General features: G+C 31.2%; 1 protein-coding gene and 1 long non-coding RNA gene across 2 annotated transcripts; one reads left to right on the forward strand and one right to left on the reverse strand.

Moving 5' to 3' along the window:
• Window positions 1–866: 866 nt before the first annotated feature.
• LOC133806369 (putative U-box domain-containing protein 50) lies at window positions 867–17,244 on the reverse strand. The gene is made up of 8 exons (XM_062244481.1): window positions 16,884–17,244; window positions 16,686–16,798; window positions 16,421–16,548; window positions 15,969–16,287; window positions 15,735–15,875; window positions 2,752–3,291; window positions 1,713–2,408; window positions 867–1,201 (listed from the first exon to the last, which is right to left on the reverse strand). The coding sequence occupies exons 1-8, from the start codon at window positions 17,044–17,046 to the stop codon at window positions 1,004–1,006; spliced, it is 2,298 nt and encodes a 765-aa protein (XP_062100465.1). The 5' UTR covers window positions 17,047–17,244; the 3' UTR covers window positions 867–1,003.
• A 6,448-nt stretch (window positions 17,245–23,692) lies between these two features.
• LOC133806376 (uncharacterized) lies at window positions 23,693–24,894 on the forward strand. The gene is made up of 2 exons (XR_009879033.1): window positions 23,693–24,109; window positions 24,442–24,894. It is a non-coding gene; the product is annotated as an uncharacterized LOC133806376 (long non-coding RNA).
• Window positions 24,895–27,091: the final 2,197 nt, after the last annotated feature.

Here is a 27,091-nt window from a genome sequence, read left to right on the forward strand (position 1 = left end):
ATTTTTTAGTATTGAATGATAATATCTTCTTAGTCATAAGTTTTTTCAAATTAGCCAGAAAAATTGTTGTGATTAAAATAAGAATTTTTGTTGTGATTGTAAGTTGTAAGGGTGCTCAACATCCGATCTAAACCAACCTAACGGATCCAATTCAATATAAATTTGTCCAAGAAGCCTAGGTAATGTAATGCAAATATAATTTACTATTGAGAAGAGTTGACTAACCAAAGAATAATAATGCTTCATTGGGTGAGAAAGTAATGCCAACACATACAATTTGTACACATGAAAATAATAGGAGAGGAGGTGGTAGTGATGCATGACAAGAATGCTTAGGAGGAATGCTTGTTGACCTTAATAAGCATAAAATGAGCATGTACCGTGTCATTGACATTCATTGCTTATTCTATTTAATCAATTGCGGCTATGTTATAACGTAAGGGAACCTCTAAAAGCTGACATTTATGTAGAAAATCGATGTGTCTCAATATTATACATTAACCATGTCAAAAAAAAAAATATATATATATATATATATTATACATTAAATATAATATCTAATTAAGGTCACGGTTAGCCTCACTGACTCGGATGTAGAGGAATTAAGAATATGCTTCTAATAGATTCTTGAGGAGACCCTTTTAAAATTTGAATCAAAATTATATCATTTATTAATATATTGTACATTATTGAATAATAATTTTTTTTAATCATACATAATGCCTATCGATATGGCGGTTTAGAACGATTTGTTGTCCTTTTCTAAATGAGTTTATTTATTTTTTAATTAAGATTAGGATGATAATTCTTTAAAAGATATACAAATGGGAAACAAACAAGTGTTAAGATAACTTGAAAGATATAACTTAGTTAAGTGTTAAACTAGAATTATGTAATAGCTTTTTTTTCACTCAAATACAAGCTAGTACATGGTAAATTATCTCTTTGTCAATACAATACAATATATAATTTTTTGATTAAATCGTTGAATATTATTACTAAATTAAGGTGGTAGAATGGATCTTTTAATATGCCAATCTGTAATGAGAGAGCGGAGAGAGTTATTAGGGATGAGGAAGTTGTGTTTGAGTTTTAAGTTTGTCATGGGTGAAGTATCCTTTCCCATTCTCATCCATGCTTCCATAGCTTCCATTTCATATGAAAACCCATCTGCCGCTACATGTGGATTTATCATCACATCCTGCACTCATAAAAAGTTGGGTTAATCCTTGTTCCCAAACCAAAATAAAATAATTCTAATCAATATTTGCTTAAATACATCAAAATCTAACTTAGTCTATTGCTTAGCTTTTACTTTGGAAGTTGTTTAAGATTCAAAAATATGTGTACGTGTGTGAGTAGTAAAAAAATAGGCATGTGCGCATTTTTTGCTTATGGGGCAAGGGTATTCAAGTTAGTCAACATTAAGTGACATACGGTAATTAATGCAATTTACTATCAGTTATTATATATATATTTTATTTTATATTAAAATATGTGAGATTCAATATTTAAATATATCAATCAACATATGTCATATTAAATGGTGTTGGACACGATATGGTACCTCGTAAAAAAATTTAGTAATAAATTTGAATAATGATTAATGGGTAAGTCATTTGAGTTAAAAAGTACTTCATATAATTATTGCTGCTAAGAGTATAAGGATGAGATTTATGTATGTTAGAAAAACAAAAACTCAACCATCTTACCTTGTATATGGGGCAAAGGAACACATAGGGTACTTCAGAAGACTCATGTCCTCCATCACTCATGATCTCACCTCCTCTTCTATCAACTAATTCATCACCCTTTTTCCTTAACTCTTCAAGCTCTTCCATCAACACTTCCACCTTCAAATTTGTGGGCCCCACGCTTGAGCCCAAACATCTGAATGCCAACAAGGCAAGTCTCTCCACAAGATCCAATGGCCACGCTCCACTTGTCTCATCCAAGACTTGGACAAGGGCAGCCTTGTCAACAAACATAGCTTCGTCTACAAGCCCAGCCCAATTCCTCCCAGTCAAGAGCTGAAGAAGCAAAAGCCCAAAGGCATGTATATCTGATCCAATATGGGTTTCATCGTGGGCTTGGGCAAGCCCAAACCCACCAATCTTGGCAATGAGGTTGCGGTCGAGGAGAATGTTGGAGGCTGTGAGGTGGGCATGGATTATGGGTTTGGGTTGGGCCATGTGGAGATAGCACAGGCCAGAACAAACCTGTGCTGCAACATGGACTCGAGTGTGCCACGAGAGGGCCCGATTTGCAGCTCCACAAGAAGACGATGAGAATATAATGTCCTTGAGAGAACTACTGTGCATGTATTCGAAAACAATGCATTGCGGCTCTAAGCAAAATCCGATTGTAGCAATCAAATGAGGGTGCCTAATGTTTCCGAGAAACTTCACCTACATATGAAGCATCAAATAATATAAATTATTATTTAAAAAGTTTTTGAAACATAACACACTTTCACTTGAATCATTAATTAGGCAATTATTAGTTAGTTATGACAGTTGTATCAGTTATGCTTAGTACTAACAGAGTATGACTTGACCAATGTAGCAACTTATTCATTGGATACAGATATGAGATAATCTATTGGTTGTTTGTTTCTCAAGAAAATGGTGAGAAAATGAAAAATAGCATGTCTGTAATACGTTTCTCGACCCAAACCAACCAAAGACGTGTTATTATATTTAAAAAAAAAAAAGATTGAGTACATTATGATTGTGTTGTGTTTATAAGTACCTTTAGTTGAAAATCTTGATGAGTGAGTTGTGCATTGTTAGGTGATGAGGTCATCATTTTAATGGCGACAGTTTGAAGATTGATGCGGCATTTGTAAACACTGCTAAAATCTCCACCCGACATGATTCTCAAACGATCTGAAAAATCTTCAGTGGCCAATCTGATCTCCTCACCAGAAAACTCCCTCAAGTTGCACCTTTCTACCATTCTGTTATTCTCTCCTTCCGCCTCTCTATAGAACTGAATCCTCCGCTGGAAAACCTCTTTTTGCCGCCGTAGCACATCGATTTCCTCCACCATCGCCTCCCGTTCCACAACCAACATTTGTAACTCTGCCTCGCCTTTTGATTTAGCCATTTCCAATCTCCGGAGCTTGTCGGAGAGATCGTACCGAAGCTTAAGAAATGAGTTTAGACTCCTCTTACTTTCTTCCACTTCGACTATGGCTTCGTTGAGTAATTCTGTCGTGTTATCTAGTTCCTCCTTCAATTTCGATTTATTCGTTCCCCCTTTTTCTATTAGATTTTCGAGTCCTTGCACCTGTTAAACAATTAAAGCAAAGTAAAAAGTTGTCGATCTTTAGTACTTTTGAAGCTAATCAAAATAAATTTGGATTACCTCTTTTATGTTCAAAAATTAAGATAAAGGTTAAATTTTGTAATTAGTGTAGAAAAACAAATTGGCAATGAAAAAAATAAAGAATACACAGATATCATGTCGAAAAAAAGAAAAATTCATCATCTCGAAATGAAAAGTACAATGTAAGAATTACAACACATTTATATGTGCGGCCGTAGTACATAAACAATAAATAAAAACTTAATAAGATAATAAATCTAACTAGGCCAATTAGAATTCAAGTTACAAACACAAAGAATTAGAATATTTATAAGATAGATTTACTTTTGTAAAAAATATATATATTTTTACATCTTGTTTTTCATACTATCAAATCTTACCAGCGACGAAACAAGGCCCCTTTGTCGAGTTCCAGAATTTACTTAGCTAGTTAGATAGTAGTTGTTGTAGTAGTAGTAGCTAATAGTAGTTATAGTATGTTTATTACTGTGGATTTTGGTTCAAGCCAGGACTTAGTTGAACACTCGTAGCAACATTTATAGATTTTATAAGTTTAACCTATAGTTTAAGAATATTAATTATAGCATAAGGTTTGATTTATATAGCTGATTATAAAGATGTCATTTATTATACTATAAGGTTTAGATAGGATTAATAAGAGCATGACATTTGTCGTGTGCAGGTTTATTTAAGGATTTTACTATAGTTTAAATAAAAGAAAGTTCTAGAAAACTATAGAACCTTCCAAGACCATTAAGAGCATGACATTTGTCACAATCTTATTTATTTAAGGAATTAAGCATTTTTAGGTGGATAATTCAAAAATAGAAGTTTCTAGAAGCTCTAAACCCTTCCATAACTTGCTGGAATCTTGTATTACTCAGTCGAACCTGATTAATCAATTTAATTATGCTGGAAATGTGCAATTACATGTTTAATATATTCACGTATGCCGATATATCGCAGCCTAGGAGCCGATGTATCGCCACACGGGGAATACGAAAAACATGTGAACTTCGCACAAACGAATCGACGAGCACTCGAGGCATAAGCCCAGGCGATATATCGCCTATAATGGGCGATATATCGGCCCTAGGATTATGTTTTCAAACGATTTTGAAATCGAGCTCAATTCATTCCTTAACCTCTTGGTTAGCCTCTAAACATTTTGATCAAGTCTTCAGCCTCTGTTGAACGAATATTCAAATATTTTTCAATTAATATTCATTATTTTTATTCAAGCTAAAAGGAGGTAGTTCACTCCTGGAACTTTATAATTAGGACCTAGTACCCAGCCATTTCTCTCATTCTTCAAGCTGTGTTCAGAGCCTTCAAGCTGCTAGGGTTACTATAGAGTGATAAACACTTGGGTTGGGGTATAAGCTTTATCATCTTAAGCTTTATAAACACTTGGGAAGTAAGACAAATAGTGTGTTTCCAATATCAAGATGTAGTTCGGTTCTAGTACATTCAAAGGTATTCCTAATCTTAAGTTCATTTTAGTTTAATTCTTTAGTTTTCTTTAGTTTTCATTCAGATCTTAACTCATTGTTTTCAATTCTTGGTTAGGTATCTAAGTTCTTTGAACCTAAGGTTTCTATTCGGTAAGTTTCATCTTGGTGGTTTAGTTGATTTCTTGATCATCTCTTTCTTTAGAAATACTTACATTCTTATTGTTGGTTTTAGGAGTGTTCCAAATCTTGTCCTTGTTCTCATATCCCGGTTTTGGTAAGGAAAATAAGATAGAATTATATATGTTTATATGAGATGTTATGTTTATGTTATGTTTACCTTGGGCATATGACTTGTATAGCTAACAAGCCCCAGTAAATTATGGGCATATGACTTGCTTGGCTAGCAAGCCCCATCAATCTATTGGACATATGACTTGTTTAGTTAACAAGCCCCAAGTAGTATAATGGCCATTGTAGTATATGACATATGTTTATAGTATATGTTTATGATATAGTTTATGTATATGTTTTATGTTATTAGCAGATTTTCCTTGTTGGGCATTAGGCTTATTCCTTTATTTTATGTACTCGGGAAAATAGATATGGCGGCAGAAGGATTCGTGGTAGCTTGGCATGTGTATTGAGGAAGAATGGATTCGATGGACTGCGTAAACAATTTGAGGACGACGTTATTTTCAGTCATTTTATTATGTTTTCTTTATGTATTTTCCACATTTAGCTTTGTAAACAATTTTATTTAAGTTTAAAGTTATGTTTTATTTTTAAACAATGGAATCCCATACCCCGAATTTATGTATTTCAACATTTACTTTAGTGTTTTTAATAAAGTTTGTGAATGTTTCTTATGTATGTTTTCTAAAAAATAGTGTCTATGTATAGTAGTTTTAATGGTCCAAAGTCTTAGAATTAGTTGGGTCATTACAGTTGGTATCAGAGCAACGGTTCATTCGCATGAAGTTCTCCTTGATACACACGCTCAAGCTCCGAATCTAACCGCCAATGTAAGTTTTTATGTTATAGTTATTATGTTTATATGTATAGCTAACGTTTTAGCCTTTATGTTTTCAATTAAGAATGAATGGAGCATTAACTTATGAGGATATCTGAGCTATTAAGGCCTTAAAAAGAATTAGAGAACCAAGAAACACCGTAGGAGTGCTAGAAAGAATCACTCGGAGACTACTCTTATTCCACAGGGAGATAGGTCACCTCCAAGAAACTAAGCAAATCATTGATGAGAGCTACGGAGCAATATGTTTTAGTGATTAGACTTTTTAAAGATTATCCTACTGTAATTGCAGCCTTAGAAGACATATGGGAGACGATAGGTGATGAAGATGAATTACTGGTAGCTATGAGATATTACTTTCTCATACTTAGGTTCACCTCTAAGATGGAGTTCTAATTCACAAATGAGCAAAAACATAGAATTTTTACAAATCTTCCTCGGGGGCATTTTGAGGCTCAAGATAATGATGACTATGAAGAAATAGACAATGATATGTTAGATGAAGGATCAGATGTAGGAGATCCCGATTTTTAGAATAGATTAGTTTCTTTATTTATTTTATTTATTATTTGTTTTCTTTTATGATTGTACATAGTGAAAAACTTTTTCCAAATAAATATCAATGTTATTTTGATGACATGTATGAGTTTGATTTTCTTTTGCAATCATAATAAATAATAAATTTAATAAATAATGACTAAGTTCGATGAGGGTGGATACAAATCAATGGATCGGGTTCCATATTGAGAGTTAGGGGGCCATAATAGTGGGAACGATTTTACTGATCCCAGCCCTCCCTCAACATGGTTAACTTTGGAACAACGATAAGTTTCGAGCCTGAGAATTAAGTCATATAGGATGATTAGAAACAGACTTAGAAAATAATAAAGATGGCTTATTTTTAAGTATAGAAACCCACTCTAATTATAAAGAAGGCTCATATAATTTTCATAAGAAATCATAATTAATAGGTCCGAGTTATGTTTGTTTAGATTAAGTTTTTGCCTTAGAGCCTATTAGGGTAAGTTCTAACATGTTTTTCTTAATTGTTAGAACCCTACTAAGATATCGCTCAGAAGGTCTGCTCGCACCAATGCTAATGCCTCCAACGCCACTCCTGAGAGCAATGAAGCCCCTCCGAGAAAAAACATCGGGATCAATAGAGGCTGAAGACAGATCAAAGGGACAGAGAAAAAACATGCTTCTATCACTCCAAAAATGTATTTTCCTTCCTCTCGATTTTCTTGAGCAAAAAAAGGGTGTACGTGAACGACCTCCTTTTTTGCAAAGGGATACTGATGGAGAAGATTGGGTTGTTTTTTTTTCTGGGGACGTCATGGTTAATAGACTGTCTTGCACATACTGGGCAGAGCCGTGAAATGTCTTAAAGAAAGCGACAGTGTTCGCGACTCAACCCAGAGAATTCATACGGTAATATCATTCTAACTTAATTTCTGCAGCAACAATTTTAAGATGATCCTAGTTTCTGCCATGACTGCTACTGATGACTTTTCTGGCTCAGCTACATTTGATATTAATAAGCCTCTTCATTTTGAGGGTTTACATTTTAAACTATGGAAACAAAAAATGTTATTTTTCCTTACTATGAAAAAGTCAACTAAGTTATGACTAGTGGGAAACCAGTTGTGTCTGATACTGCTGATGAAAAAGAAAAATATAAACAAACTAAGGATTTAGAGTCTGGGTCGAGAATGATTTCCATTGTAAGAATTTTATTTTGAATGGATTGTGTGATGATTTGTATGACTATTATAATTCCGAAAAATCTACAAAGGAAACCAGGCCATATGGCACGGAAGTGTAGGAACATGCTAAGCTTTTCCCTACATGCTAACCTGGCTGAAGAGCCTTACACGGCTATGATTTTTGAGATCAACCTTGTTGATGGATCAGATGGGTAGTGGGTAGACACCGGTGCTTCTCGCCATGTCTGCTATGATCATGCTATGTTCAAAACATACATTGTTGTTGAGGATAATAAAGTTTTGCTGGAAGACTCTCACACCACTACTGTTGCTGGAATTATAAATGTGGAACTAAAGTTTACCTCTGTAAATACTTTGTTACTAAAAGATGCAATGCATACTCCAGATATGAGAAAGAATATGGTTTCTAGTTTCTGGTTTTTTTCTTAATAAGGTTGGGTTTACTCAAACTATCGGGGCAGATTTGTACACCATCACTAAGAATTGTATTTTTGTTGGAAAGGGTTATGCTACTGATGGCATGTTTATGTTGAACGTTGAATTTAATAAAGTATATTCTTCTGCTTACATGTTGTGTGATTTTAATGTTTGACATGCTATACGTTGTCATGTTAATAAGGGCGTTATTAAGAACATGAATAGCTTAGGTATAATTCCTAAAATGTCAATAAATAATTTTGAAAAATGTGATTTTTGTAGCCAAGCAAAAATAACTAAGACCCCACATAAATTTGTTGTTAAAGAATCTGAGCATTTAGATTTAATTCATTCTGATTTATGTGAACTTGATGGGTGTTGACCAGAAATGGCAAACGCAAATTTATTACATTTATTGATGAATATTCTGATTTTACTTTTGTCTATCTTATGAAAAACAAAAGTGATGCGCTTGAAATGTTTAAATTATTTGTGACTAAAATGAGAATCAATTAAATAAGAAAACTAAGAGATTTTGTAGTGATAGAGGAATTGAATATGACTCAAGTATGTTCATTGAGTTTTATAATTTACATGGCATTGTACACGAAAAAATGCACCATATTCACCTGAAATGAACGGTAAGGCTGATAGAAAAAATATAACATTTACTAAATGTGTTGTGGCTATTTTATTGAACTCTGGTATTGCATCTCATAGGTGGGGTTAAATTTTGTTAACTATTTGTTATGTGCTAAATAGAGTTCCTAAGTCTAGGAGCAAAGTTTCACCATATGTGATCTTGAAAAATAGGCAACCTAACGTGTCTTATTTTAGAACCTGGGGTTGTGTTGGCTTATGTTTGTATTCCTAATCCTAAAACACTTAATCTAGCAAGTAGAGTCTATGAATGTGTAATTATCGGTTATGCAATTAATAGGAAAGAACATATGTTCTATGAAATAAATGCGCAAGTTATTGTGGAATCAAATGATGCTGATTTTTATGAAAATAGATTCCTGTTTAAATTTAGAAATAGTGGGGGCGCATATTCTAGCAACATTCTTATGATTAGGATTAATGAGGATATTGATGATAGAGAGTTAGAACCTAGGAGAATTAAGAGAGCTAGAGTTGCTAAAGATTATGGTTCTGATTTTTGTGCTTATACCTTAGAGAAGGATTCGACTAACCTCCAAGAAGCTTCGTCTTCTCTAGATGTTGACATTTGGCAAGAAGTCATCAATGATGAAATTGACTCTCTTGAGTCTAATAAAACCTAACATTTAGTTGATTTACCTCCTGGTTGCAAACCTATAGGTTTTAAGTGGATTCTGAAAAAGAAATTGAAACCTGATGGTACGTTGACAATTACAAGGCTCGTCTGGTAACCAAGGGTTTTAGGAAAAGAGAGAATGTATACTTATTTACACTTACTCACCACTTACTAGAATAACATCCATCAGAGTCTTGATTTCTCTAGCATCAGCTCATAATTTAGTTGTGCACCAAATGGATGTTAAGACTGCTTTTTTAATGGTGAATTAGAATAGGAGATTTACATGAATCAACCTGAAGGGTTTGTGATCCCTAGTCAGGAACATAAGGATTGCAAATTAGATAAGTCTCTGTATGGTCCTAAGCATGCACCTAAGAAATGGCATGAGAAATTTGACAAGTTAATCATCTCACATGGTTTTAAGGTGAATGAAAGTTACAAATGCTTCTACTATAAATCTGATAATGACATTTGCACTATTATATGTCTATATGTGGATGACTTGCTTATATTTAGTTCAAATATTCATGTTGTGACTACCGTGAAATCACTGTTGTGTTCAAACTATGATATGAAAGATCTCGAAGAAGTGAATGTAATCCTTGGTATAAATATTACTAGGTATGAAAAAGGAATTTCTCTAGATCAATCTCATTACATTAAGAAGATCTTGAAGAAATACAATTACTTTGACTGTAAACTTGCTTGCACACCATGTGATCCAAGTGTAAAATTATTTAAGAACACCGGTGATGGCGTAAGACAATCTGAGTATGCAAGCTTTATTGGCAGCCTTTGGTATGCCACAAATTGTACTAGACCCAACATTGCCTATGTCGTGGGATTAGTGTGCAGTTTTACTAGTAGATCTAGTATTGAAAGGGTAATGAGATACCTGAAGAGAACTATGAAACTTGGATTACATTATCAGAAGTTTCCAGCTATCCTTGAAGGATATAGTGATGCAGACTGGAACACTCTGTCAGATGACTCCAACGCAATAAGTGGCTATATTTTTAGTATAGCTGGTGTAGCTGTTTCATGGAAATCAAAGAAACATACTATTTTGGCTCAATCCACCATGGAGTATGAAATGATAGCACTAGCTACAGCTAGTGAAGAAGCAGGTTGGCTGAGAAGCCTGGTAGCTAAGATCCCTTTTTATGGGAAAGAACGATACAAGCTGTGTTGATCCACTGTGATAGTACCGCAGCTATTGCGAAAATTCATAACCGTTATTACAACGATAAGAGACAACAGATACGTCGTAAGCATAGTATTGTTAGAGAGTTTCTCTCAACATGGTTATTAGAGTGGATCTTGTACGCACTGATGATAATTTAGCAGATCATTTGACGAAAGGATTAGCTAGAGAGAAAGTCCATAAAACATCGAAAGGAATGGGACTATTACCCTTAGAATGATGAATCACTCATGATGGTAACCCAACTTAAAGACTGGAGATCCCAGGAACTAGGTTCAATGAGTAATAACAAGTTGTGAAGTGATATGAATTGGATCATGCTATTTACTTAAAGTATATAGAAGCATGAATTCCTGAAGAGATGAGAGGATGAGTTAATAGAAGAGTACTCTTGAAGACTCACCTATGTGAATGTGGAATTGGAGCCGCTTCCTATGGAATTTCGGGAAAAATTTCTAAGCGTTCACTATACTGGGATCGACGTTCACGAACATTAACACATGGGATTTTGACTACACCCTTGAAAGGTTGGAGTGTGGTACAATGTTAGAGATAGAGTTTAAGACTACGTGTCACTCTAGTATAATCTAAATCGTATTCACTAAGAAAGTGTTCAAGTCGAAAGATACATTTGTTTATGCGCAATCTTATAGATTCTGATATTGCTCGAGAAATTTTTTTTAAAATCCAAGTGGGGGATTGTTGGCACTTTTGCAAAAAGTAAAAATGATTTATTAAAAAATAGAAAAATGTCTTTTGTGTGTGATATGGGAAATAGTCTCACATGAATTTGGAACACTCTTCCAAGAGTGTATATAAGATGCAAGTGATATCCATTGGGGTGTGCCCCAAAGGGTACACAATTTTGTGTGAATGGGTAAGGACTTACACACTTGACCACCACACGCATGCTCGCACGCTGCCATCGTTGTCTGTCCAACTGATCTAAGTCAGGTGGGTGGTGTGGTGTCACACTTTATTTTTTGGAAAATTATTTAATAAATATAAATTTTTATTTTATTTTATTCATTAAATTATATTTGAAACATGTTCAGAGCAATCAAATTCGGAGACTAAATCATTTATTATTTCTCCTTAATTTTCTGCACAAGACCAGCTCTCCCCCACATTCAGAACGTTTTCTTCATCCCGTTACTTCTCCAAACTAGATTTTTAATTTGATAATCAGATAGATCAAAAGGGCAGAGAAAAAACATGCTTTTATCACTCCAAAATATTATTTTCCTTCCTCTCGACTTTCTTGAGCAATAAAATAGTGTACGTGAATGGTCTCCTTATGTGAAAAGGGATACCGATGCAAAGAAATGGGTTGTTTTATCCTGGGAAGACCATGGTTGATAGACTGTCTTGCACATACTGGGCATAGCCGCAAAACATCTTAAAGAAAGCGACAATGTCCGCGACTCAACCCAAAGAATTCATACGATAATATCGTTCTAACTTAATTTCTACAACAACAACAATTTTAGACTAAAGAAGTGAACTTTTGACAGTATCGTTCAAGCTTTTAGTTGTGATCATTTACAATATATTTATATAGGAAATGCTATAGTAAGAATGTCTATGTCTTTTTTATTTTTTGTACTTTGAGAAATTATAACTTTAATTTTTTTTATATGACAATATATATTGTAGTTATAACAGATATACCACCAATTTTTGATAAATTTCAAATAATTTATGATGTCGAAGCCAGGGTTCAAATAGTCTGTTTTATACACGTATAAAAAAATATGCACTCGTGTAACAAACTGTTTGAACTCTAATTTTGGCACTGTAAACTATTCAGAATTTTTCGAAAACTGGTGGGATGACTACCATAACTATAGTGCACACCGCCATATAAAAATTTGGATTATAATTTATCCACGTACAAAAAACTGAGAAAATCCTACCAATAGGGGTTAAAACGACACCTTATTCTAGAATTTCTCATATTTAAATATATATCTCTATATATAAAAAGTGTGTAGATAATAAAAATTCTTGATTTTAATGGTTTCTTTTGTTAACTTTAATAAAATATTCTAAATATTTAACGAAATATACTTTTAAAATAAATTAAAAAATATATTTATTCATTATATTAATATAAATTCAAATATTATAAGATATCATCGTATAACTATATATTTATTAATTATATTAATATAAATTCAAATGTTATAAAAGATTATTATTATAATAATATTTAATACTAGACTAGATATTTCTTAATTATATTAATATAAATTCAAATTTTATAAAATATTATTATTATTATAATAATAATATATAATACAATACTAGATATTTAATAATTAACAAATTAAAAATATATTTATTAATTATATTAATATAAATTCAAATGTTAAAAAATATCATTATTATAATAATATATAATACAAAAATAGATATTTAATAATTATATTAATATAAATTTAAATGTTATAAATATTATTATTATAATAGATAATCCTAATTTTTATAAAATTTTGCTAGAATAAATATTTAGTAATTATATTAATATAAATTTAAATATTATAAAATATCATTATTATAATAATATTTAATACAAAACTAGATATTTAATAATTATATTAATATAAATTCACATGTTATAAAATATTAGTATTACAATAATATATAATTGTTGTCCGTGTTTTCACTAACTAACACATGCGCAGTCATTAGAGAGTAATTAAGCTTCGCGAAAGCTAAGGGCATGATTGGTTTGCGATTGGAAAACTCCATTTTCAAAAGTGTGTTTCTGAAATAAAAATCTGAAATTTATAGTCTGAAAACATGTTTTGAAAATGTGATTGGTTCAGTATCCAAAAACTGTTTTTGAGTTTTAAAAAACTGAATATGTGATTTGTAGGTAATCTGAAAATATAAAAAACTAATAGAATTGTAGGATTTTAAGATATAATGATTTGGAATCAGAGAAAACGTGATTTTCTTTTTTTTTTATTTTAAAACACAAAATTAGAATACTGATTTGAATTTTATTTTTAAAACCATCTTACCAATTAATTATTCTTGTAGGTCCCACTGTTTTCAAGTTTTTAAAATGATAAAATAGTATTCGAATACTATACCAATCAGAACCTAAGAAATCCCTGGTGAGCTCACCCAAAGTTCCTCAGAAGTTAAGTTGTTTCCCATCTTCGTGCACCACCCCCGGAGAAGGTTGTCATCAGGCGAGATACGCCCCGAGGACCACCGTTATAATATCCTTCGTCTTCTCCATCCAAATCTTCTAGGTTTGTGAGAATCATTCTTCGGGCTTGAAGCATAGTGCCAAGTGTCAAGCACAGTGACCCTGGACCACAAGCAGCCGTCTGATATGTTATGTTCCCTCAGGTGTCGAGTCTGTACAGGGGATAAACAGCAAGTCCCAATGCGCCGCCTGACATGGGAAATCGTGTAGCTACCTCCTGACACTGTCAAGGACGTGCTATCCCAAAAAGTTGTGGGCTGTAACCTTGTATATGGGCCCCGTGTGATACGCACTAACCCGCCACCTCTTTAATTACGAGAATGTGTATTAATTATCATCTATACTCCAATTACTTGGGAATGTTTGTAGTAATTCCTCATTAAGGGAATTAATTGTCATCATCCTCTATAAATAGGGCTAGGGCACCCATTGTAAAGGATCCAGACTTTTGTATTTCAGAGCATTGCCAAGAGCTACCTGAACTCCATAGAAGCTTGAAACCTTCAAGTTTCCTCACATCCTAATACAATAGACTCGTGGAGTAGGGTTAATTAATAACCTGAATCACGTAAAATATGTGTCATCTTATTGCATTTTCTTTAATTCCTGTTAATAAGTTGATAGCGAAAAATGAAGTAAAAAATAATAGAATATAAATACACTGTATATATGTGTGTTTACCGAGTTTTTCGGAAACTAGAATTATAAAAGATAAGAGAGCTTAAGAAGAAAGGATTAGAGATAATCACACAAGGGATTTTACGTGATTGGGGCGTTAAAGAGCCTTTGTTTACCAATTAATTGTATTAGAGCTTAAGGAGCTTTAGTAATTGAGTTTTCTCTAAATTTGAGCAGAGTGTATGCTTACAAGAGAAAAATCGGATCATTTCCACAGTGCACAACTGTTCATATTTATAGGCAGTTGAATGCTCTGGGTTTGGGCTGGACTAATCCAGGCCCAATAAGGGTATAAACACTATTTGCTCACTGATGGAGGCTTAATACAAAGGATTTTAATAAATAAAATGCACTAATCAGGGCCCATTGGGCCAGCCTGAATGTAACCACGCTATAAGACTGACAACAATACGCTGCTTCAGTCTGATTTGCGTGGGTTTCTAAGGAGATTCGGGGGACAAGATCTGTCAGAGTGGTGGTTGTACGGTTCTGAAATAACGGCGTACATTCTATATGTAGCCTCTTCTGCAGATTAGTTATGGGGACAAAACTCTGTGTTTCTCGGGGCGATGTCAGCATCGGGGACAACTTATCAAGCCTAACTTGGTCGTCCGGTTCGGGTTCGTTTACTAACATCCCTCTTCATTTTCCAAGGCCTTGGTTCGTTTATCAAAGCTCGGGTTCATCTGCTACCGTCCCAGTCCATTTTTAGATTTGGAGGAAACAATATCCTTATCGCACCCCGGACAACACCATATGAGGGGTCCGGGAAGATGAATCATGCCAACTTCATGGTCCCGGCTTTTATTCTGGGATAACGTTTAGGCTTTACTGATATTTGGGTCGTCGGGACTCACTCCTTCCTCGTCTATTGGGCTTGATCTGGGCCTTAAGTCCCTTCAGGGTGGCCCATGGACTCAATGTGCAGAGCCGCGAATGGAGGGAGGAAATGAGGATAACAATGTGTCATATGTGTACAAATAATATGATTATGTCACTAAATAAGAAATTATAATAATATTTATCATCTATTAAGAATAAACAAGTTTATTCTCCTATCATTGAGGGGTGTGATTTGAATAATATCATGAATATTTTATACCTTAAATATGAGTTTGTAATCTAAAAGGTTATCGTATTATTTTTTTTAAAAAACCATAAATAATGTTTGGTTTAAATTTTCTTTTAATATGTTTATATCATTCTTTTATATATAATATTGTTTATTTATTTAATAAAAACTTAATAAAATTAATTAGTAAATTTTCTAAATAAAACTAAACAAATTTGTATTGTAACTTATTTGCACAAGTATATATAAATATTCTTAATTAAGACGATAATTCATATAAATAATACGGACAATTAGTAAATCTATATATACGTTTATACCCTTTCATTGCATAAACAAATGACCCTTTCTGCTTTTGCATGCCTTTGAGCATTGGCCTTAACTTCATCTCTTTTTGATTGGATTTTCTCCTTTCTTTCTTGAATTTTTGTTCTCAGACATTGAGATTTCTCTGCAACACTCTGTTAAAAACGAATAGTTTTATTCGTTAATTAATAAAAAACATATATATTCTAGAGAAGTGAATTAATACATAAAAATGGTAAAGACTTTACCAAATTGGAGGTTTGTAGATTCTCCATCTCTGCGTCTATTGGACTACTATCATTATTCTCTGGCTCACAATTATCTATGAATTCTTCATCCAAATTCAGAGACAATAAATGTTGAAAATAGTTGTCAATTTCTTGAGTATAACATTCCCACTGATTTTGCGAATTGGGAGAATCTGTATTTGGAGCTAATGGAATTGAGTCACCAAAATTTTCTTCTCTCATTAGTATCTGTTTTCCACCACTTACAATGAACAGCTCACAAAATTCAGGCTTCTGTTGATAAATGTAAAAACAACCACTAATGGAGGTTTTTGTTTTCCTACATATATATAGCGTACGCAATTCAAAACAGGAAGAAAAAAAAATTAGAACAATCTGAAGTCAATTACATAAAATCACAAACAGTACTAGCTAGTTATAACTTGTTCAATTTATTGGATATATAATATTACCGAGATGAAGATTTCATGGAAGTGAGTCCCATAACGAAGTTGGTTATATGGAGTCCTGAAATCAAATCTATGATGAGTTCACGGATAGGCTTATCATATTTCTCAACCTTGAAAATTTCAGCTTTCACCTATCAAAATTGTTGTCACCAAATAAAAAACTATCAAAACAGTGTGAAGAAAAAGAATAATTAAATTTTATAGGAAAGAAAGAAAAATAAATAGTAGTAAAAATTAACCTTCAACTATATATTAACCAATTACGTACCTTCCCACAAAAAGCTATGTACTGGGAAAGTAGCCTATCGATATTTTCTTGTTCTTTCTTTCTGATAAGTTCTAATAACTCCTCACTTATATAATTTGCATGCATCTTTCCAACTGCATCAAAAATACATGGAAATTTAATAATAGATTATTTTTGTTATTTTTCAAATTTAACAAAGGAAAGAAAGACTAAACTTACAAAAGGTGTTAACAATGTCTTTGGTAATGTTTATGTGGAGAATGATAATGGAAAGTGGATGAAATCTCCATTTTTGCAGTGTCCATCTCAAGGTCTTGAAACCCTCTTCTCGTTCGTTTCCAAGAGCTACATAAACCACCGTATTTCCTTGAGGAGGATCCATTTTACTGCTATGCTAATTGGATTATTGCCTTTTTTTTTTTATAGAAGTCGCTTGTTAAAATTACGAAAAGGGGCGAAAATCTAACTTGAAAAGTAAAAAGAATTGAGAGATTTGTTGACGCAAATAAATAAAAGAAAACGCGTTGATTTATCTCTAGAGTATGAATTTCACAAATAAACAACAAAAATGGTACTTACGTATAGCTGATTATTATAGATACAAAAAAAAATATTTTTCAAAATTATCTAGTAATGTTGAGGTTGGGGGTCTCTGTTTGGCATTATATTGGTTTAGTTATTTGATAATTAATATAAGGCGGCCTAGTTTTGATTATTAATTAGGTACTTTCCTAATTCACTGAACAGTTTTAGTTTTAGCTGGCGTGGCAACGTTTGCTTCTCATTTTATTTGGAATTGTACTGTTTGGGGATTGAATATTCCAGTGAATATCTTCTTGGTTTTACAAGTATGAGTAAGACGTACTATGACCAAAGTATTCTTGGGTTGGTTAGCAATCTTGTTCCAGGGGTTTTTTCTTGAAAAGGATCGACATGAATTTTTGGATCATTATATATTATTACTGGTTAATTATATATTAGGTACAAGTAATATCTAATACACATTTGTTTAGTTTTATTTATAGAATTTATTAATTATTTGTATTAAATTTGTATCATCATTGTTAACTGTCTTTTTGGTTCCCAACTTAATCTGAGAAATTAAATGATAAACAAATAAAGACACAAGATTTTACGTAGTTCAGGTTATAAAAGAACATTAGTTTACGAGTCTCTATTATTTAGTGAGCTTGAAGCTTATGATAGCAAGTTTCAATGGTAATTCTCAGGCAGCGTATATATTGCACTGAGTATAGAGTTTCTCTCTCTAAAAAATCGAACTCTTTACAAGTAGATGCCTCAGACCTATTTATAGAGGTTGAGATCATTAATGCTAATCATTTTTCATTAATATTAGGGTATTAATGTTAAATTAACACACAGGGCTTTGCTACAATAAAGACTATGGCCCACGCGGATTCTACGGGGTCTAGTGCTGAAAGTCGCACACCAACTTTATGGGGAACATATCTGTGACTGTCAGGATGCGGCGCACATTTGCCCGTGTTAGATGGTGTTGTCGGAAATGTCGATTGTCTAGTGTACGAACTCGACACCAATAATTGAGGATCACCAAAAGTTGTCAGACGATCCTCTTGAGGCCCACACCTACCGTGATCAACACATGGCATTACTCTTGGGCCCGATAACCGAAATCCTGGAGTTAGAGAATGGCCAAGTTAGAAGGGCCCTTCGGAGTGTAACATCACCTGGAGACATCTTCTCCCCGAGGAAATACCTCGAGTCATGACCTTACGTGGTTATTAATACTTTGGAGACCGGCTTGGACTGTGGTCTCAATGGAAGACACCCTCACCCGAGAGAAGGCCACGAGGCATAACCACCTGGAGGCATTCTCGACTCGGCTGAACTGGAATACATCAATGAACTCACATCTTGAGGACTCCATGGCCTATCGCTAATTACTCTCAATTGCCACATGTCGGATGGTCAAACACAGACAACAATTATTATATAAACTAGAAAACATAACAGCACTTCGCGCAGTTTTTTGTATTGATTAAAATATATATATAAATATTTTTTGAGATATTGTGTGTAAGGGATTCTTTTTCACCCTGTCCGTACAACATGCTTCTTATATGGATACGTAAGAGCGTTTTGACTATATGTTTTTTCATGATAGTGTTCATTATATAGCGAGCCTCATGCACGTTTTCGAGAAATTCTGAATAATTAAAATATCGAAAATAAAAGTCAAATTGCTTGTTGTACATGTGTTTTTATTTAATAATATTATTATTATTTGCACTATGGAGAAAAATGATTACAAATGAGAGTTTTCTCAAAATGAATTAAAATTTAAGTCTTCTTTACCAATGAACTTCATCTCTATTAATTATAGTGAAGCATAAGGGTAAACTTAGTAATTTGTGAGATAAAATATTATAAATATCTTCACATTTATTATAATATAATAATCATTTAAATTTGATTAGAAACTTATTTGAATTTAAGTTACATTTATAATATTTAGTTGTTTTCAATTTAATTTTTAGATTAATTATAATGATTAATTTATTAATTATTATAGACATTTTAATTTTTTTTCTTAAATTCAAATCCATGTTCTTTAAGTTTTTAAATATATTAGATATATAGTTATATTATTGATTTACTTTTTTGGTTATAGTAGATTTTAAAACTATTTGTTATATATATAATACTTGTTATTTTTATTATTAATTGATTATTTAATTATTTTTGTGATTAGATAACTATTAGAAAATTAATTAAATAGCTATAAATTAGAAAATTTTAAATTTTTTTAAATATTAGATAGATATTTATATTATTGATTTACCTTTTCAGTTATAGTAGATTTTAAAGCTATTAATTATATATATATATATGATATTTATCATCTTTATTTTTATTGTACCCCATTGCTTGTAAAATGTATTAATCCTATATAATCACTCATTTACAAATGATGCATGAATGTTCCCAAAATCAATAAAAAAGTAGTCAAGAATGTGTAAGATGGCCACTTGAAAAAAAGAAAAAAAGGTAGTAATTTTATATTTGACAAAGCATAAAATAAAATGGCTAGAATTGACATTCCTACTATACAAAGTACCTCCATGTCATGAAAACAGCTCAAGCATGAATTTTGTAAAAGGAACAAACATTTCAATCTTAAGTTGTGTATGTAAGCTCTTGATCGATATCTTCAATTCAACCTTGCAAGATAATATCAACAAAGATTTTAATTAGATAAATTGAAACTACAACAACTTAGTGAACAAATAAAGAAAGAGAATTATAATGATCTTGGTCATATTAATTCAAATTATATATGAAGATTGTAAATATATATATAGAATTTAAATATTTCTCATTTAAAATAATTAATTAATTTTTTATTATTATAAAAAATAAAAATAAATTATCGTAACTATATATAGATATTTCGAATGTAAATATCTCTCATTTAATTAATGAATAATTTAATTCAAATTATATATGAATTAAATATATATTTTTTTATTTTTTTAATAAAAAATGAGAAAATAAAAAATATATATTTTTGAGTAATTTTAGAGTGTCACATCATCTCATTTGTGCTCTCCTTTATATAAATATATAGATATCAACAATGATGTTGTTAGATAAATTGAAACTACAAAATAAAGAAAGAGAATAATAATGATCTTGGTCATATTGAAATTCAAATTATATAGGAAGATTGTAAATATATATATAGAATTTAAATATCTCTCATTTAAAATAAATAATTAATTAATTATTATTATAAAAAATAAAAATAAATTATCATAACTATATATAGATATTTTGAATTTAAATATCTCTCATTTAATTAATGAATTAATTTAATTCAAATTATATATGAATTATATATATTTATTTATTTTAATTAAAAATGTAAAAAAATGAGAAAATAGAAAGAAAAAAATGCTTTGGAGTAATTTTAGAGTGTCACATCATCTCTTTGGTGCTCTCATTTATATAAATATGTAGATTTAAAATAAATAAACAATATTATATATAAAAGAATGACATAACCATATTAAATAAAAAATTAAACCAAAACATTATTTATGAATTTTAAAAATATATATATATAATATGATAACTTTTTTAAACATAAATAATAATTTTTTTAATAAAAATTAAAATTATGTATTATATATTATAATTATAACGATATTTTATAATATTTAAATTTGAATTAATATAAGTATTAAATATTATTATAATAATAATATTTTCTAGTATTTGAACTCATATTAATATAAATAGTAAAAAATTAGGATTATATATTATCATCATAATAATATTTTATAACACTTAAATTTATATTAATATAATTAATTATTAAATATCTAGTATTGTATTATATATTATTATGATAATGATATTTTATAACATTTGAATTTAAATTTATATTAATATAATTAATAAATATCTGTTTTTAATTAGTTTTAAAAGTATATTCCGTTAAATATTTATATATTCCGTTAAAGTTAACAAAACAAACTGTTAAAATCAAGAATTTTTCGTTATCTACACATTTTTTATATAGAAGATATATAGTTTAACAATATATATCTCTTCTATATAAAAAGTGTGTAGATAACGGAAATTCTTCATTATAACAGTTTTTATTTTTTTTCCATTAACTTTAACGAAATACTCTTATATTTAACGATGGATTGTAAACATGACTTAAACTCAAATAAAATTAATTAAATAAATTAAAATGGGATATTTGTTTAGATATTTTACAATAATAATTATTTAAAAATAATAAATCATACATTTTATAACTTAAATAAAATTTAATTAAACGTCACATATTAAAATAATATCATATTAAACATATAATATAATCTACTATCAACTAACAACAAACTTCTTTAAAAAAAAACTAGCAGCAAATTTAAATTCAATTAAAATCCATGTATAATATATATACTATTAATACCATATTAATACAATTAATATACATAATGAAATCCAAATAATAGCAAACTTAACAACAACGCTAAATATATTAATTATTATATATAATTTTAGTGTTGTATATATATACATGTTTTAATATTAATATTAATGTAAGTTATATAACTTAAATAAAATTTAATTAAGCTTTAACTTCCCTATTAGAATAATATCTTATTAAACATATAATATAATATAATCTACTATCAACTAGCAACAAACTTCTTTTCAAAAATAAAATAAAATAAAAAATAGCAACAAACATAAAGTTAAAATTCACGTATAATATTAATATTATATTAAACATAAAATATATAATCTCTTGTTGTCACTATCAAATTCAAAAATTAGAACAAACATAAACTTAACAAAAATAAAATAACTAAAATAAAACATTTTTAAGATATTTTATGATAATTTAAATAATTAAATCATAAGTATTTAAAAATAATAAACCATTCATATTTTTTTTTTATCTTATAAATTTGTGTGATAGTTTATTTTTTATCAAGTGATTGGAGTTCTTTTTATTCATCATCAAATTCACCAAAGGACATTGCGAGATACATTAGAAACTAAAAATAGTTGATATATGTATATTACTCTACAATATGACTTTTTCTATTCTTATTTTATTCTATTATTAATTTTTTTTAAATATTATTGTAATTTATATATATGTCATATAACCATGTAAATATATATATGTTAATATTGTGTTTATATGTTATATATGTACATATTATTCATATAAATATTTATATGTACGATAGAATTATATCTCATTCTACTATATATATATATATATATTAAAAAAAGTAAACTAGCAGTTTTTATTAAAATTATAGACAATGTTTTATAATAATATTTTTAATGCATTTATGTCATACATTATATTAAACATTTTTTATTTATTTTTATTATATTTTTTATTTATTTAAAATTTATATGATAATTAAAAATATATATAATAAAAATAAATACATATTTAAATAAATATATTTATAAAACTAAGCAAACCTCTATTCTATTGATTCTACTCCAAGAAAAAGAGGGAATCACATCGATTATTTTATCATAAATATTCCTGGTTAATTATTATATATCTATAGAGCTTAGCGACAGCAAGGATATATTACATATAATTTTATTTTTGTCTTATTATTATAAGGAAATTGCACCAACTAGTTTAACAAATAATTTTATTTTTGTCAGCTTCTAAAATTAATGATCCATGTATACAGATGGTCGTGGTGACTTTCTTATTTAACCGAATTATGAACAATCTTTTCTTTTTTTCTCTATCATCTCCTAAAAAAAATACATATAAGTAATATATTATAACTTTTTAGAAAAAATAAATTAATATTATCTTTTTTTTTTTTAAATTGAGAGAAAATGCTACCATATATTAATTTAAGAGTCAAAATACATAAGAGATATTAGTGGAGTAGAATAGTCTCCAACCAAGTGCATATCCACCGTGAACTTTTGGAAGAAATGAACTTTAGGCAACATGAAAATTTGGGGCCTTTTTTTTTTTCAAAACGATTACAGTATTTTTCAATATACTATAAAAGTGGTATTTTTGTAAATTAATTTTAAAATATGAGACATTTTTAGAATAGAGGCCCTAGGCATGGGCCTAGCCCACCTATGCCTAAGGTCGGCTCTGACCGTGAGAATAAATTTAGTAAATGTCTAAAAAGTTATACACAGAGAGACTATTGCTTCAGTAAAATTGGATACAAAAGAATTGATATTAGACAAAAGGGAATGAAACTCTGAATAATTAGGATGCTCGTGCTTCAAACCCTGCAATACCATACGGGAATCAGTCTCAGCGAAATGGACAGGCAAATGCAATTCTAAAAGCCATTGTAGTGCATAGATAAGTGCTTATATGTATTCGATCGGTTACTATATGTTTTGTTAAATGACATGATACCTTAAATTTAATGGTCAAAATATTTTTAATATGACCAAAATATTCTTATATTTTTTTATTAATGAATTAAATTATATAAAATAAATCGTTAATAAATAAAAAAATTAAAAATAATAGAAAATCATATTTAAATTAATTAAAACTTTAAAATAATTATAACAAAGAAAATTAAAATTAAATCTAAACATAAATTAAAATACAAAAATTAAATTAAATTACATAAATATATTTTTCTTTCTCCTATTTCTCTCTCATTCCACTCTTTCTTCTCTCCTGCATCTAGTCGGCCCTAGCAGCTCCTCCATTGCAGGTCATGCCCTTTCGTCTCTTCCACCATGCATTTCCTCCACGACAATAGATCAACGATGATGTGATAGTGCTTTCTCTGCTCTCCGACCTTTGGATGTGATGGTTGTGGCGATTAGCGATGGTAGGTTATGGGCAGGTTGAACGATGATGGGTTATGGGCTATGGGCGATTACAACGACTAATAAAGGTCGAAGGATGAAGGGTATAGGGCTTCAATCTGAGCTATTGTTTTTTAAATGATCTCAGACCCGAATATCTTACTGGTACTGTCAAATTGGAGCCGGTTAGGCAATGTTTGGACGGCCAAAGATGAAGCATTAACATCCCTCTTCTGGGAATGTCATTCTTGTTTTGCTTTGATTTTGGTTTCAGATAATAGAGGCAAAACAAGGGCTAAGCTGTACTGTGGCCATGAATTCCATTTTGATTTGTGAAAAATATTTCCTGGTTTAGTTTTTTATTTTAATGAGTTTTTGCATCTGATGTTGTTGGAATCCTAATTTGAATATGCATTGAAACTTAATTTTTATGCAGGTATATAGTGGAAGGGGACACTTGTGATATGGATGATTTGTTGATGAATTGGTGGAAAGTAGAAACCCTAACTCTAGGTCTGATCTGGAAAAATGGGGAGCAATAATGTCTCTGATACGCAAATGAAACAATGACTAAAGGTCGAAGGACGATGGGTAGTGGGCTTCGATCTAGGCTATTGTGGAAGTCTATGGAGAATGTGAGCAAGAATAGAAGCAACCGGTTTGGGGAAATCTGGGTTTGGGCTTTGGTTTGATAGGTGATGAAGAAGAAGAAATCTGAGTTTGTTTTTTAAATTTTGATTTAAGATAGACTTAATTTTGTTTAACTTTTGTTTTGTTTTGTTTTTTTATCAAGTTTAGGATTAATTATGGTTAGATGCAATCCAGATTTTAAGTTTTAGATTCAATTTTGTATTTTTTTTATTGTTTAATAAAGTTTTAATTTATTTAATTTTGGTCTTCTTTATTTTAAAAAATTTTAATTTAATAATGATTTATTATATATACTTTAATTTATTAATGAAAAAACTTGAGGGTAGTTTGGTCATATTGAAAAATATTTTGACCAAAATCAGGTTCAGGGTACTATTTTGATCCATTTTGCAAAACAGATGGTATGATTTGTCAATTAACAAAACACAGGTGCCGATCGAGTATTCGGGCAAAACATAGGGGTCAAACTGGTATTTTTCCTAATATTTATATTGTAACGCCCAAATTTCTTTAATATGGCTTAGTGCTTGGATTAGGGAGTCGGGAGGCAATAATTGAATTAATTATATGCTGAGGTATTATGAGCATGTTATTATGTGAATTGTATTATGATATGATTATGCTTGCATGTTTAAGTGTATTAAGTATGCATGTGGGCCCGTTTCTTATTAGAAGAGCATTTTTGTAATTTTGACTCGTTCCGGGTATAATTGTAATTATGTGTGATATATGATCGCGACCACATTATTATGTGGATACATTTGAGTTACTCGGCACGAGGCGATCCGAGGGAGCTAGTTAGCGAAAAAGTCACAACTGGGTAAAATACCCGACTTGGGGAGAGCTTAGGCATATTTTGGCAATTTGGCAAATTACGAGGAATTATAGAGTAAAGGGACTTAATTGATGAACATTGGTTTGATAGATTATTTGGGATTGTATGAAATAATATGAGGTTGGCAGGAATTATGCCAAATGACTAAATTGCTCTTGAGGGTAACTTTTAAGGTAAAAAGGGGCAAAGGGCAAGGGGCATAGTGGTCATTTGACCACATGAGTCACTTGACTAAGCCAGCAGCTGAGCTTAGCTCATTCATGTTCAAGCTTTTCTAGGGAATTTTGAAAATGTCTCATTGAAGAACACAAGGCACTCCAAGGATTAATCAAGCTAGAATTTTAGAGATTTGGAGCCATTTCTTGAGGAATTGCAACTGTGGTTTTGGGCTACAACTTCTAAGGTCATCACCACTTCAAAAATTCAAAATTCTAAGGTGAGATTCCTCTGTTTTGAGATTAAAGTGGTGTTCTTGAGTTTCTATGGTTTTGATTTCCTAGTTGAGTTGTATGTGGTGTTTGTGATGGTTTGATTGGTAGGTTTTGTTGCCTAGGCTTAATATATAGTTTCTGCGGCTGGAATTATGTTAGAAACACTTGGATGGGTCAAATTTGAGATTTGGAATTGGCTGGAAATCGCAGAGTTGCGATTTGGGGATAGAACACTTTTGTTCTGGGCAGATTTTTGAGGTCTGGTGACCCAGCATGACTGTGCTGGTGTACCAGAAAGGGGGAAATTGGGTTCCAATCTTGGGGCTCGAGTTGAGGGGCGCGACCGCACCAAGGGTAGAAGAGACCGCACAAATGGCCAGAAGTCCCAATATTTCTATGGGCGCGATTGCGACAAGGGTAGGCGCGACCACGCTGGATGGGGAAATTGGGTTCAAATCTGGGGGCTCGATTTGAGGGGCGCGACCACACCAAGGGTAGACGCGACAGCACCAATGGCCCAGAAGTCCCAATATTTCTGTGGGCGCGACCGCGCCCGGGGCCCCGAAATGATAAAATGCTATTAAGGGCTCGGGGGACATTTCTAGCGCCCCATTAGTTGAGAACCATGGTTTTAAGAGTTAGAGTTTGGTTTGGAACTTGGGGTCTGGGGTTCAATCCTAATGAACATATATATATATATGTGTGTGTGTTGTAACTAAGGTTTCCGCCAGGCTCGGGTCAGAATTTGCGCTAGGGGTCATTTCATTATTTACACGAGGATCGAGGTAAGAAAATTGCACCCAATGCGTGAGATATGTGATTAGGGCTTGGCCCCGTTGTTGAATATATTATGATTAGAGCTTGGTCCAACTATCAAATGTATCGGCCCATCTATTAAATGTATTATGATTAGGGCTCAGCCCAACTGTCGAATGTATTATGATTAGGGCTTGGCCCAACTGTTAAATGTAATATGATTGGGGCTTGGCCCAACTGTTAAATGTAATATAATTGGGGCTTGGCCGAACTATTAAATGTAAACATGATTAGGGCCCGGGTCCAACTAATGAGCATGATTATAATTATGCAAATCATGCATGTGTATACCTGTGTAAGTACATTGTAATGTGTTGTATCTGTGTATGATAATGGTATTATATGTATGTATG

Source organism: Humulus lupulus, chromosome 1, assembly GCF_963169125.1.
Source record: "Humulus lupulus chromosome 1, drHumLupu1.1, whole genome shotgun sequence".
NCBI lineage: Eukaryota > Viridiplantae > Streptophyta > Magnoliopsida > Rosales > Cannabaceae > Humulus > Humulus lupulus.